General features: G+C 40.8%; 1 protein-coding gene across 2 annotated transcripts in view; it reads right to left on the minus strand.

Moving 5' to 3' along the window:
- Nucleotides 1-14843, minus strand: part of pdgfd (platelet derived growth factor d) — a 137804-nt gene that overhangs the window by 65078 nt on the left and 57883 nt on the right. The window contains exons 5-10 of one of the 2 annotated variants that reach the window (XM_080771398.1): nucleotides 14747-14827; nucleotides 13722-13802; nucleotides 12013-12087; nucleotides 11791-11862; nucleotides 8681-8758; nucleotides 8290-8590 (exon numbers count right to left, since the gene is read on the minus strand). In XM_080771398.1, coding sequence (XP_080627524.1) covers nucleotides 8290-8590; nucleotides 8681-8758; nucleotides 11791-11862; nucleotides 12013-12087; nucleotides 13722-13802; nucleotides 14747-14827 — 688 coding nt within the window. Of the gene's footprint in view, nucleotides 1-8289; nucleotides 8759-11790; nucleotides 11863-12012; nucleotides 12088-13721; nucleotides 13803-14746; nucleotides 14828-14843 lie in introns of both variants that reach the window. The other variant, XM_080771397.1, reaches the window with a different exon arrangement.

Genomic DNA, 14843 nt, shown 5'->3' on the forward strand with positions numbered 1-14843 from the left:
AAGTTATCCTCGTTTCTCATCATTTTGGACCATGGGCTATAGTCCATATCGTACGGCATACTATAGCGCGCCGATTTTCATCATTTTTGAGGATTTGAAAAAAATGAAAAAATGACAAAAACGATGGGTTATAGCCCATGTTTTTTGAAATTTTGAAAAAAAAAGTTAGCCTTGTTTCTCATCATTTTGGACTGTGGGCTATAGCCCATATCATACGGCATACTATAGCGCGCAGTTTTTCATCATTTTTGAAGATTTGAAAAAAATGACGAAATGACAAAAACGATGGGTTATAGCCCATGTTTTTAGAAATTTTGAAACAAAAAGTTAGCCTTGTTTCTCATCATTTTGGACCGTGGGCTATAGCCCATATCATACGGCATACTATAGCGCGCAGTTTTTCATCATTTTTGAAGATTTGAAAAAAATGACGAAATGACAAAAACGATGGGTTATAGCCCATGTTTTTTGAAATTTTGAAAAAAAAAGTTATCCTCGTTTCTCATCATTTTGGCTATAGCCCATATCATACGGCATACTATAGCGCGCAGTTTTTCATCATTTTTGAAGATTTGAAAAAAATGACGAAATGACAAAAACGATGGGTTATAGCCCATGTTTTTTGAAATTTTGAAAAAAAAAGTTAGCCTCGTTTCTCATCATTTTGGACCGTGGGCTATAGCCCATATCGTACGGCATACTATAGCGCGCCGTTTTTCATCATTTTTGAGGATTTGAAAAAAATGACGAAATGACAAAAACGATGGGTTATAGCCCATGTTTTTTGAAATTTTGAAAAAAAAAGTTATCCTCGTTTCTCATCATTTTGGACCATGGGCTATAGTCCATATCGTACGGCATACTATAGCGCGCCGTTTTTCATCATTTTTGAGGATTTAAAAAAAATGAAAAAATGACAAAAACGATGGGTTATAGCCCATGTTTTTTGAAATTTTGAAAAAAAAAGTTAGCCTTGTTTCTCATCATTTTGGACTGTGGGCTATAGCCCATATCATACGGCATACTATAGCGCGCAGTTTTTCATCATTTTTGAAGATTTGAAAAAAATGACGAAATGACAAAAACGATGGGTTATAGCCCATGTTTTTAGAAATTTTGAAACAAAAAGTTAGCCTTGTTTCTCATCATTTTGGACCGTGGGCTATAGCCCATATCATACGGCATACTATAGCGCGCAGTTTTTCATCATTTTTGAAGATTTGAAAAAAATGACGAAATGACAAAAACGATGGGTTATAGCCCATGTTTTTTGAAATTTTGAAAAAAAAAGTTATCCTCGTTTCTCATCATTTTGGACCATGGGCTATAGTCCATATCGTACGGCATACTATAGCGCGCCGTTTTTCATCATTTTTGAGGATTTGAAAAAAATGAAAAAATGACAAAAACGATGGGTTATAGCCCATGTTTTTTGAAATTTTGAAAAAAAAAGTTAGCCTTGTTTCTCATCATTTTGGACCGTGGGCTATAGCCCATATCATACGGCATACTATAGCGCGCAGTTTTTCATCATTTTTGAAGATTTGAAAAAAATGACGAAATGACAAAAACGATGGGTTATAGCCCATGTTTTTTGAAATTTTGAAAAAAAAAGTTAGCCTCGTTTCTCATCATTTTGGACCGTGGGCTATAACCCATATCGTACGGCATACTATAGCGCGCCGTTTTTCATCATTTTTGAGGATTTGAAAAAAATGACGAAATGACAAAAACGATGGGTTATAGCCCATGTTTTTTGAAATTTTGAAAAAAAAAGTTATCCTCGTTTCTCATCATTTTGGACCATGGGCTATAGTCCATATCGTACGGCATACTATAGCGCGCCGTTTTTCATCATTTTTGAGGATTTGAAAAAAATGAAAAAATGACAAAAACGATGGGTTATAGCCCATGTTTTTTGAAATTTTGAAAAAAAAAGTTAGCCTTGTTTCTCATCATTTTGGACCGTGGGCTATAGCCCATATCATACGGCATACTATAGCGCGCAGTTTTTCATTATTTTTGAAGATTTGAAAAAAATGACGAAATGACAAAAACGATGGGTTATAGCCCATGTTTTTTGAAATTTTGAAAAAAAAAGTTAGCCTTGTTTCTCATCATTTTGGACCGTGGGCTATAGCCCATATCATACGGCATACTATAGCGCGCAGTTTTTCATCATTTTTGAAGATTTGAAAAAAATTACGAAATGACGAAAACGATGGGTTATAGCCCATGTTTTTTGAAATTTTGAAAAAAAAAGTTAGCCTTGTTTCTCATCATTTTGGTCCGTGGGCTATAGCCCATATCATACGGCATACTATAGCGCGCAGTTTTTCATCATTTTTGAAGATTTGAAAAAATGACGAAATGACAAAAACGATGGGTTATAGCCCATGTTTTTTGAAATTTTGAAAAAAAAAGTTATCCTCGTTTCTCATCATTTTGGACCATGGGCTATAGTCCATATCGTACGGCATACTATAGCGCGCCGTTTTTCATCATTTTTGAGGATTTGAAAAAAATGAAAAAATGACAAAAACGATGGGTTATAGCCCATGTTTTTTGAAATTTTGAAAAAAAAAGTTAGCCTTGTTTCTCATCATTTTGGACTGTGGGCTATAGCCCATATCATACGGCATACTATAGCGCGCAGTTTTTCATCATTTTTGAAGATTTGAAAAAAATGACGAAATGACAAAAACGATGGGTTATAGCCCATGTTTTTAGAAATTTTGAAACAAAAAGTTAGCCTTGTTTCTCATCATTTTGGACCGTGGGCTATAGCCCATATCATACGGCATACTATAGCGCGCAGTTTTTCATCATTTTTGAAGATTTGAAAAAAATGACGAAATGACAAAAACGATGGGTTATAGCCCATGTTTTTTGAAATTTTGAAAAAAAAAGTTATCCTCGTTTCTCATCATTTTGGACCATGGGCTATAGTCCATATCGTACGGCATACTATAGCGCGCCGTTTTTCATCATTTTTGAGGATTTGAAAAAAATGAAAAAATGACAAAAACGATGGGTTATAGCCCATGTTTTTTGAAATTTTGAAAAAAAAAGTTAGCCTTGTTTCTCATCATTTTGGACCGTGGGCTATAGCCCATATCATACGGCATACTATAGCGCGCAGTTTTTCATCATTTTTGAAGATTTGAAAAAAATGACGAAATGACAAAAACGATGGGTTATAGCCCATGTTTTTTGAAATTTTGAAAAAAAAAGTTAGCCTCGTTTCTCATCATTTTGGACCGTGGGCTATAGCCCATATCATACGGCATACTATAGCGCGCCGTTTTTCATCATTTTTGAGGATTTGAAAAAAATGACGAAATGACAAAAACGATGGGTTATAGCCCATGTTTTTTGAAATTTTGAAAAAAAAAGTTAGCCTTGTTTCTCATCATTTTGGACCGTGGGCTATAGCCCATATCATACGGCATACTATAGCGCGCAGTTTTTCATCATTTTTGAAGATTTGAAAAAAATGACGAAATGACAAAAACGATGGGTTATAGCCCATGTTTTTTGAAATTTTGAAAAAAAAAGTTATCCTCGTTTCTCATCATTTTGGACCATGGGCTATAGTCCATATCGTACGGCATACTATACCGCGCCGTTTTTCATCATTTTTGAGGATTTAAAAAAAATGAAAAAATGAAAAAAACGATGGGTTATAGCCCATGTTTTTTGAAATTTTGAAAAAAAAAATCCAGGCCCATGAATTAGAGGATAAAGCTCACATGTTACCCAAATAGTTGAATACACAAAAGCTAAGGCACTGGTGTCGTACTTCTGGTTTACCGGAACGGGGTTCAACTCCCTGCAGTGCCCTGCTCAATGTGTTGTATTTACCGGAAAAATTGAGTGTTGCGGAGGATGAGAAACATTAGCAAATTGCGTAGTGTTGCGGAAAATTAGCGGAGTATTTTTTCCGCAATTTCCATTTCCGCAATTCCGCAATTTCCGCAATTCCCATTTCCGCAACTTCCGCAATTTCCATAATTTCCATTTCCGCAATTTCCGCAATTACCATTTCCAGAATTTCCATTTCCACAATTTCCGCAATTACCATTTCCGCAATATCGCCCATACCAAAATCTGTAGGTCTACAGTCTACTGTCAAAAAATATATTTTTTGGTGCAAAAAGCAGCCTCCTGGTGGCGCTATAACAGGCCAATGTGAAAGGTTTGGGGCAGAGGTTCAGCTCTGGCATCCAGGGAGTGTGTGTGCAGAGTGTGGCTGCGATCAAGGCAACAGTGCCAGAGATTAGCTGTCCACAGACGTACACACGGACACACACACACACATGGACGGACGGACGGAGTGCAAAACATACTCTCTCCCCATGCCTTCGGCCTGGTGGAGACAATGCGAGAGGGAGACGTAGGGATATAGTTAGACTTGTAATGGGATCTGCATACATTAGCTATAATGTAGTATAGTTTTTATTTGTTATTTATATGTGTGTGGGGGTTGGGACTACTGAGCTTCTTGCAGTGTCTTGCAGACGTGATTAATACAACTATCACCTACTATCTTTAATGGAGACAGAGATAGGAGTGTGTGTGTGTGTGTGTGTGTGTGTGTGTGTGTGTGTGTGTGTGTGTGTGTGTGCGTGTTGCTCCTTAATGAAAACAAAGCTTGCTGACGGTGGTGAAATCTCTGCTCCACTGCACAGGTTGAATTTCCAATTAGAGAGTGACACAGTATCAAAGGCCTTGCACGCACCCACCCACCCACCCACCCACCCACCACACGCGCGCAGATGCAAGCACGCACGCATGCAAACACAAACACGCAAACACAAACACACAAACACACACACACACACACACACACACACACACACACAGTTGTTTGGCTTTGCTCTTTGTCATGCCAGCTATAGGCCACTTGAGGTCAGTGTACATGGCCCAGGCTTCCAAATATCAGTATGGCAAATCTACATCGGTACCCACGGTTTGTTATGGTTCTAAGTAATGGTTGCTACTTAGAATGTTTATCTTGAAATGCCTGGTCCATGTACAATTCAAGGCAGGCCGCTTTCTGCACCTGCCCAATCAGGACCTCCTTGTGAACGGTGTCAACAACGCGAGCACACACACACACACACACACACACACACACACACACACACACACACACACACACACACACACACACACACACACACACACACACACACACACACACACTCACGCGTGCACCACATCCAGCCATTCTCTATGTATAGTGCTCTGTGCAATATATCCTTCATATGTATGTTCATATGTACTGTACTTGTGTGTGTTTTGTGTAAATTAACTCCATATACAGTACTTGATCATACTATACAGCGTCACACAAAAGCATCAAAAGATGAAGTTCGAATCGCAGCGCGAAGCAGCACATTTAGAGCGTGTGAATCTGACACTTTTGCTACTTTTAAATTTGAATTCTGAAAAGTAACAGTTTTGGATTTCCATCCGGCAGAGACGATATAATATATAACATATGATGGAGTTGTTTGAAGCTTGCAAAATATTGTTCCATGCTTGATCATTTGGTATCATCCGTTGCACATGCATCTGACCTCCACTGGACCTAATTTTAGCACTTTTTAACCTGCATCAAATTGCTCTGTGATGTTTTTAGATTAAAACAAAACGTTTTTTGTTAAGGTTACAGCTCTATATTCTGATAGTAAACACAATAAATTGTTTGCCCTGTCACAGGGGTCTCCCTGTCTCTCCAGCTCTTATTAAAGAGATGTTCATCAGCTTTATTTTGTATAGTGTTCCAGTAAGTTTATGTCCCAGCAGTCTTCTCATTTCTTTGTGTTATCACTTCTAATATTGTATCCTGACCTGAAAAGGCATTTTCTGTTTAATAAAGAGCTGGAGAGACATGGAGACATGACGTGACTATATTGAACACTTATTTTAACCAAATAAAATCACATAGCCTCCCTTTAACTGAAAAAAGAAAGACATTTAAAAGGAGCCTTCCACACACTGTCTTTGCTTGCTCAATATTGCATCACATTAATTACAATGCCAACGTTTCTATAAAAATTCTAAAATTCAAATTCAAGGGCAGCTGTGATGAAGCAACAAGCATTTTTTCACCTCTACCCTCGTTCTTGGATATAATAACATCTGATTAAGGTAAGAAATCAGATTGTCCGGAATTCTCCTGGTGACATAATTTTCCTTTTTTCATATATATTTTTCCCCCCTGTTTCCAGACCTCAATTGCACCCAAAGAACCTGAACTTCTCCTGTGGTCTAGTAGTCCGGCAGCCGACAGGCTTCTTTTGTTTAAAGTGGGAAATTTGGTATAGTCTTTCTTTTATTGGCCTAAAATATTGTCTATATACATACATTCATGAATCACTTGCTGACCAGCTGTCACTATTGGGCATTTTTGTATAGGGGTTTCTTGTGACCCTACCATTAACATCCTATGGCAGGCAAAAAATGTCTTCCCTTATGCTTTAAGTAGCATGTGACATGCCAAATTAGGGGGTTTTCATGATTCTGAATACATTCCAAGCATTAGTTTTGCACAAAATACACTCCTTGTGCTATAAACAGCCATAGCCTCATCACATTTTGTGCTGATCTTATCACATTTGTTTTCTGATTAATTATGCTGAAAAAGTGCTCTGATTTGCCGTGGACTGTGATGTCACCGCACAAGTTTCACCCACTCTTTTACTTAGTACATATGTAATGTGACAATAAAGCTGATTCTGATAAACATTGGAACTTCAAATTCTGTCTTTTGACTGAAATATTGCAAATTAAATGGATTGTTTTATATTGAGCAAACGAAGACAGTGTGCAGGTGATTCCTTCTCGCTGCGCCACCTACGCACCTGTCACTGAGCCATTAAATCAGGTGTGCTGTGCAAAAGAGTTTGTTTTATCAGTTAATATTTACATTGAAATGCTAATATTAGAAACACAATTAGATGCAGTGAAGATCAAACACAGTTACGTGAACCTTGCCATGGAAAAAAGTCTGTTTTAGTAGGAGCTTTGTAATTAAACAAACTGCCCCGCCGATAGGATGGTTCTGTACACAGGGGGGACCACATGTTTTTATTTTTTGTATTTGTCTTGGTGTAATGTGCTCTGTGTTGTTTTTGATGTGGGTGTTGAACAGATTGTGAAGACAAATATCCTTCGGGACAATAAAGATTATTATTATAATGGAGAGAACAATGCTGACACTAGTAGCTTATATAGTTTGTTAGGCACAAGATGAGTAGGATTTGTGAATATAATGAAACAACATACAGTAGATCGAGCTAACCTTCGTGTACCTAAAATAAATAGTGCACTTACTAAAGATTGGTTTTGACGCAAACTAACCTGTAAGTGTGTAAAACTGTACGCACGTACAGTATAGTGTGTTTGTGTATGTGCGCATAAGCATTATGACTCCTCTACAGATGTACAGTATACTGTGTTTGTGTATGTGCGCATAAGCATTATGACTCCTCTACAGATGTAATTCTGTTTTGCCAAGTTGGTACAGTATGCGTGTTTTACTATATTCTACGTTATGTCCTGTTGAAAAAATACTAATACAATTCAAAATATGAGGGGGAAAAAAGATATTTCAATATATATGATAATTTAGGTTTGTCTGCCTTTCTTATGCGGAGAAAACAACCATTCTAGAGTGGAGTTTATGTGCCAGCAGTTATTTCTGCTGAGTGGAGAGTTGGGTGGAAACCTTGTACGTCCAAAATGGTTACTTTCCAGGAAATGTGGAAACAAAGTACCTGCGTTCCAATGTGGTTATTATTTAGTCACAAGATCCTACTTTCCATCCGTAGAATAGCTATAAACACCCCACAGGGCTCACTTTCACAAATTTAAAAAGTGGCAAAAATAGCCGATCTACCGGTTTTGCACAACACAATCTGTGAGACGAAGTAGAGCATTCACAGAAAAGAAAAAACAGAAATATAGAGATACAAGGTTTACACACGACGACAATTCCCCCCACTGAGTGGAAGTGCCTGCAGGAAATTGCACTACAGACTGGTTGGTTCAAAGTGGCTCTTGTGCAGGCGTGCAGACTGCAGAGGACACATTTTAACTGGAGGGATGAAGAAGGCCTATTGACCAAAACGCCTAAATAAAATTGTCCTGATTGTTCAAGTGGGCGGTGTGCAGGTCATTTTATTTTATTGTATTCTAACTGGAGGGGTCAGAAATTGAGCCTCCAGCAGCGGTAGTGGATGTGTGTGTGCGTGTGTGCATGTGTGAGTGTGTGTGTACCTTTATTGTGCCTGCTAGACAGGAAGTAGGCTCTGGAGCGGTAGTGGATGTGAGCTTGCGAGTAGATGCTCTGCAGGTCCACTTTCCATGTGTCTGGGTTCAGGGTGCGCATCAGCTGCTCCACCGTGTCGAAGTAAGCCACGGTGTGGTCCAACTCGTCCAGTGAGAACGGCACCTCGGTCACCGCAGCAGGCTCACCCTTCGCCGAGACCTTTCCATAACCGGACACTGTGGCTGTGACCTTCCCAGTACTGGACACTGTGGCTGCGACCTTCCCAGTACTGGACACTGTGGCTGCGACCTTCCCAGTACCGAGCACTGTGGCTGTGACCTTCCCAGTACTGGAAACCGTGGCCGGGACCTTCCCAGTACTGGACACCGTGGCTGCGACCTTCCCAGTACTGGAAACCGTGGCCGGGACCTTCCCCACGCCGAACAATGTGGCCCGGGAGTTCCCCGGAGTGAAGTCCTGTAGTGTACATGGGGCCACAAAGTGTTGGATTTGGGATGAGGTCCAGGCACGTCAATGGCAGTGAATGTGTTTTAAGAAGGAGCTCATATACTGCATTGTGGTGCATGGGAATGGGATTTCAATGTGAGCATAATTAAAATAAATGTTTTACATGCTTTTAATGCGATGACAAATTCAATAAAAATGTAAATGGTACTTGTTCAGATAAGCAGTTATCTTTTCTGATCTTTCCTTTTTTCCCCAAAGCACCCAACATAATTAAATATTTGATCAGAGGATATCTATAATGTACATATGCGCACGTGCACGCACAAAGACAAACACGCATGGACACGTGCACACGCACGCACACATGCACGCACACACGCACGCACACACACACCTCAAAAGTTGCTAGTGCAGTACTTGAGTCAATGTACATAGTTACTTTCAACCACTGTACAACACACTTTTTATGGGTCCACGCATGCACACACGCACGCACAGTCATGGAACATATTTTGAGCACCACAACATTACAATACGTGATCCTTCGAGAGACATGTCACTTACTTATAATCTATACACAGCAGGCATGCATGAGAAACATCTGCCCTCCTACCATGCAGTTTGTAATTGTCATAAAGGACCACACACATGTCCATATGTTCATGGGATAGCGGGTGTATGGAGCGTACGTGTTTACTGAGCACCTGCCCTGCGGTGGGACGCAGGCACCAGTTATACCAGCAGCTCTTTCCAGGTGCTGCTTAGTGACGCTGAATTCACACAGCATGCAGCAGCTGCCACACAATGTTCACGGTGTGGTCGTTCACACAATGCAGTAAACTGGCAGTTTACTGCATTCAAACTGTTTGAAACGCTGAGGAAGGCCTGCGTGCCGAAACGCGTTTGTTTCTCTAGACTGGTCATGCTGCTTGTGATGTGAATGAAATAAAGAAACTCAAACTTTATTAAGAGAGTGCGGATATTCCCCTTTTTCCATTGATCTTCAAGAATCTGCACCCATCAGCTACAGAGACTCTACTTGACTCCCTGAGTAGAGCGTGCCTTCACCTATAATGGTTATGTTGTTCTACATTGTAACCGATGCCATGACTTTTGGGCATAGTTAGCCAACAATTGTTAAAAATAAGAAAGAAAAGATTATCCATTTTTTTTCAAAGAAAATAGTGAAGCTTGGAATATAACACATGTTGAGCTTGTAGATTAGCAAATTTCACTTTTTGTCATATGATGAAATAATATATCATTGGTTAAATAGATCCATATTCACTACAAGTACAACACATTTAGCTACTGTCTTTGTACGGAAGCTGAGAGCTAAGTTTATGAATGCATTGCATATCACTTCTGTTGTGATTAAACATGGGGGTAATTGTCTCATCTCAAGAATAAGCCCATACTGCATTGTGGTGCATGGGAATGAGCGTAATTAAAATAAAGGTTTTACATGGTTTAATTTTTAATTTAATGCGATGACAAATTAAATAAAAATGCATAAATGGTACAGTAGCCTACTTTGTACTTGTTCAGATAAGCAGCTAATTGTTATCTTTTCAGATCTTTCCTTTTCTTTCTCCCCCAAAGCACCCAACAGAATGAAATATTAGACATCAGAGGATAACTATAATGTACATATGCACATATGCACGCACGACACACCCAAACACACGCACAAACACACACAAGCATGCACACAAGCACGCATGAACGCACGCACGCACGCACACACAATTAAAATCAATTCAGCAGAATCAAATACTATTCCACACACCACTGCGCATAAATTGTTATGATTATATAACACCCACTGTCCTTACACCCTTGCGTGCGCACACACAGCACGCACGCACGCACACACAGTGAGTGTGGATGCATGTAATTTAAAATGTTTCATTCCAGCTTCATTCCAACCCCAATTTGTATGAATATAAATACATACACACATCCATGGATACTGTGCATGAGTGCATGTGCAAAAACGGATTGAGCATACAGTATGCTCTCATGATTGTGAATAGGGTTGAAAGGCGTGGCCTTTCACACACTTTGTGTGTGTGTGTGTGTGTGTGTGTGTGTGTGTGTGTGTGTGTGTGTGTGTGTGTGTGTGTGTGTGTGTGTGTGTGTGTGTGTACAGTAAGTGTATGTGCGCACGCACGCACGCACACGTGTATGCATGCGTGTGTGAGAGTGAAATGGGGGTGGGAGGTAAGCAGGCACATTTACGTGTTGAAAGCCAATTATTAGCTAACATGAGTGTGGAGGCTATAATTATGGCGGGTTGGAGAACGTAGTGCTATTCTGTCAAAGATGTGAATACTGCGGATTCACAATATTATGTGATGAACTGTATGACTTTGGTCTGCTTGTGTTCAACTGAATACCGGCACAACATTACAACAGTGATGGAAGAGTATTCAGAATGTTCACTTATATTAAGTCAAAGTTGCAATACCACAATGTAGATATACTCTGTAACAACTATTCAAAAATTACTTATGCCAAAGTGCAAACGTATTGGCTTAAAATGTACTTAAATACCAAAATGCAATTGAATACTGCTCATATGTTCCCACATGTAAAGTATAATTTGATAATTATTTCCTGGTCCTCGCAAGATAATTATTTTAGGGAAATATTCAGGTGTAAAAGTTAGGTTTCGGGGTTAGCGTTAGAGTTCTGACAGATTTCTAGGTGACTTTATGCGCCGGTTTTGCTCACTGAAAATTGCAGACAAATAAATGTGTTGTGAGATTGCATATCGGCTATTTGTTTTTAAATCTCTTTGCGGACAGACTCCGATTTATGGCCATCATTTATCAATGTGGCGTAAGCCCATCACAGCAACTTTCGGCATTCGTCATTCCAGCGTGACTTTGAACTTGTGTTGTACGCCACGCAAAATATCACGTCAGGCCGGCAGCTGTCGTAGGCTTTGTCCTACACCTGTTTTTCTGTCGTAGAAAAAACAGACTAAAATAAAAGTATGGTGTGTGAGTGTATGTGTGTTTAAGAGGGAGACTCACCGACATCATTAAGGAATCATCAATGCTAGTATACCAGTTGTCCAGTTGTGATTCAGAAGGTTGAGCATCTTGCTGTGGGAAAGAGAACACAACGTTAATGTATGAGCCACTGTGTGTGTGTGTGTGTGTGTGTGTGTGTGTGTGTGTGTGTGTGTGTGTGTGTGTGTGTGTGTGTGTGTGTGTGTGTGTACGTATGCACGTGTGCTTAAGAGGGAGACTCACCGATATCGATAAGGAATCATCGAGTACTGAATCAGTGATAGGATGCCAGTTCTGCCGTGATTGATGAACATCTGGCTGTGGGAAAGAGAACAAAACTAGAAAAATCACACCCGTGTGAAGTGAGTGGTGCAACTCTGCGTGGGGGTCGCCGGGGGGGGGATGGGGGACGCACCCAGGGTGACGGCCCGGTTCTGGTGCACCTCAGAGCACAGGTCTCCGCCAGGTCAGTGAGTTTATTTTGGCCTCCTGGTGGCGCTTTAATAGGCCAATGTGAAAAGGGTGCCATTTCTTCCTCTGCCTTTCATGGCAATCGGACACTACATTCATGATTTGAGGCAATTTTGTTCAAAAAATGTGTCTTGCTAAAGTTGGACTCCTGGTGGCGCTATAATAGGGCAATATTACAAGGGTGGTATTTGTTCCTCAACGCAGTGTGAGTGCAAAGTGTGTGTGCAATTGGATGCTGCATTTATGATTTGCGGTATTTTGTTCAAAACATGCCACTCCTGCAAACTTTATGTGAATCTTTGCCAAACAGGATGGAATATGAAACGGTTCTGTATTGATCACATAGAGATCATGTGTATCGAGTTCTGTGTAATATGGATAAATCTGCAGCTATAAAAGGCAGATGTGAAAACTGCAGGGCAAAGGTTTTTCCTTGACCTCTAGGGAGTGTGCATACAAAGGTTTATACAGATCGGTTACACTGTAGGTAAAAACACGAATCTGCCTGTTATAGCACCACAATGTTAAATGTAATTTCTTCCTGCGTGCAAGATGTCCCGCTGTGTTCATGGTCTGTTCATGGTTTGTTCAAAACGGAGTACATCTGCAAACTTTGGAAGCCAGTAGGATGGAATATGACCAATTTGTCCAAAATGGCCTCCTGCCTTGGTATAGACCAATTCAGAAAGGGGTCCCCTGGTCGCAGCGAACGTATTTCCTGTAGGCGGAGACGACACATCTTCGGTGTAAACTTGCATGTCTTCTACTACATTCTGCTCAAATGTTACTCTTTCACCTGCTTTTTACTAAAACTAACTTTACAAAGATGCCCAGAACATCGGGATGAACCTGTGTAGTTTATGGCCCAACAGTAGGCCTAGTGGCAACATTCAACTTTGGAGAAAAACGGAATGTCAAGAAATACACAGCGGGGGCTGAAAACAGAGCCATAAAATGTTGAGACGAAGCAGTGAAAGGTCCTGAAAGATACATAACGTCAGTCTTACCCAATACCCAATATTTCTGTTGTATGAACACAAGGATGCTGTACTTTATACCTCATACTTTAAAATCGTAGTATTCATCCCGATGTCCTGGGCATATTTGTAAAGTTATTGTTAGTAAAAAGCAGGTAAAAGAGTAACGTTTGAGCAGACTAACCTCAGTCACTCTACCATTCAATGTAGTAGAAGACCTGCGAGTTTACACCACAGATATGTCGTCTCCGCCTACAGGAAATACATTCACTGCGACCAGGGGACCCGTTTCTGAATTGGTCTATAATAGGCCCATGTGAACCGGCCGATGGTGCTGGTCGATAAGCTGCAAAATGGCAGAAACGCATGGCAAAACAGAGTCTCACCATGCCTTCGGCCTGGCGGAGATAATGAACCATGAATGTGCGTGTGTGCGTGCATATAAGTGCGTGCGTATCTGAGTGCATGCGTATCTGAGTGCGTGTGTTTAAGAGGGAAACTCACCGATATCACTAAGGATTCGTCGTGTAGTGAATCAGTGCTAGGATACCAGTACTCCTGTGATTGAGAAGGTTGAACATGTTGCTGTGGGAAAGAGAATCTGAATCAGAATCATCTTTTTGTCACATCACAGAAGTAAAAATAGGGGTGAAATTTGTTTCCGTGCATAGTTCACATACCGTAATTTCCGGACTATAAGCTGCACCTGAATATAAGCCGCACCAGCCAAATTTAGGGAAAATCCCAAATATGTACGTATACAAGCCGCACCGGACTATAAGCCCCCTAGTGGCCGTTACGTTAGCTCAGAGCCTTAGATGGCTCTAACCTGACGCTGCCAGATGAGGGCGGTTTTGCGGAAACATATTCCCCAACACAACACTCATCTGGGATCTCTGACGGAGTTGAGCCCTGAGTCAGATCTGCTTCGTACCGAACCAATCAGCGTGAGCTAAAGGCGGGATGCGGATGTGACGGTATATAGACACGTCGATATGATTGGTTGTGTTTGCACGCCCACACGGTGATAGACAGACGCTCCCATCCAATCATCTACCATGTATCTTGAAAAAAAGGAACAGCCCCGTCATCGAATTTGCTTCCGCGATCCCAGATCCAAATAAGCTGTGAAACAAATTTGTGAAGCAAGCTTTTTGGATCTGGCAGCGTCAGGTTAAGATGGCTCTGCGTCAGCTGTAAAAATCCATAGATTAGCCGCACCATTGTATAAGCCGCAGGGTTCAAATCATGGGTAAAAAGTCGCGGCTTATAGTCCGGAAATTACGGTAGTTCCCATCGTGTTATGTTTTCCAAGAAAACAAAGAAATGGAAGAAGAGAGGGCGGGGAGGGGGGATATATGAAATCAAGGCAAGAAAGAACATGTTAAAGCTCGTTCGACACACACACACACACACACACACACACACACACGCACACTCGCACACACACACACACACACACACACACACACACGCACAGTCGCACACGCATGTGAAAAGCAATGTTGTCCTTAAAGAGGGAGACTCACCGACAACGATAAGGAATCATCAAGAACAGAATCAGTGCTAGGATACCAGGCCTCCTGTGATTGAGAAGGTTGAGCTTCTTGCTGTGGGAAAGAGAAC

The sequence above is a fragment of the Protomyctophum bolini genome (genome assembly GCF_963924005.1).
Source record: "Protomyctophum bolini genome assembly, chromosome: 9".
NCBI classification, from domain to species: Eukaryota; Metazoa; Chordata; class Actinopteri; order Myctophiformes; family Myctophidae; genus Protomyctophum; species Protomyctophum bolini.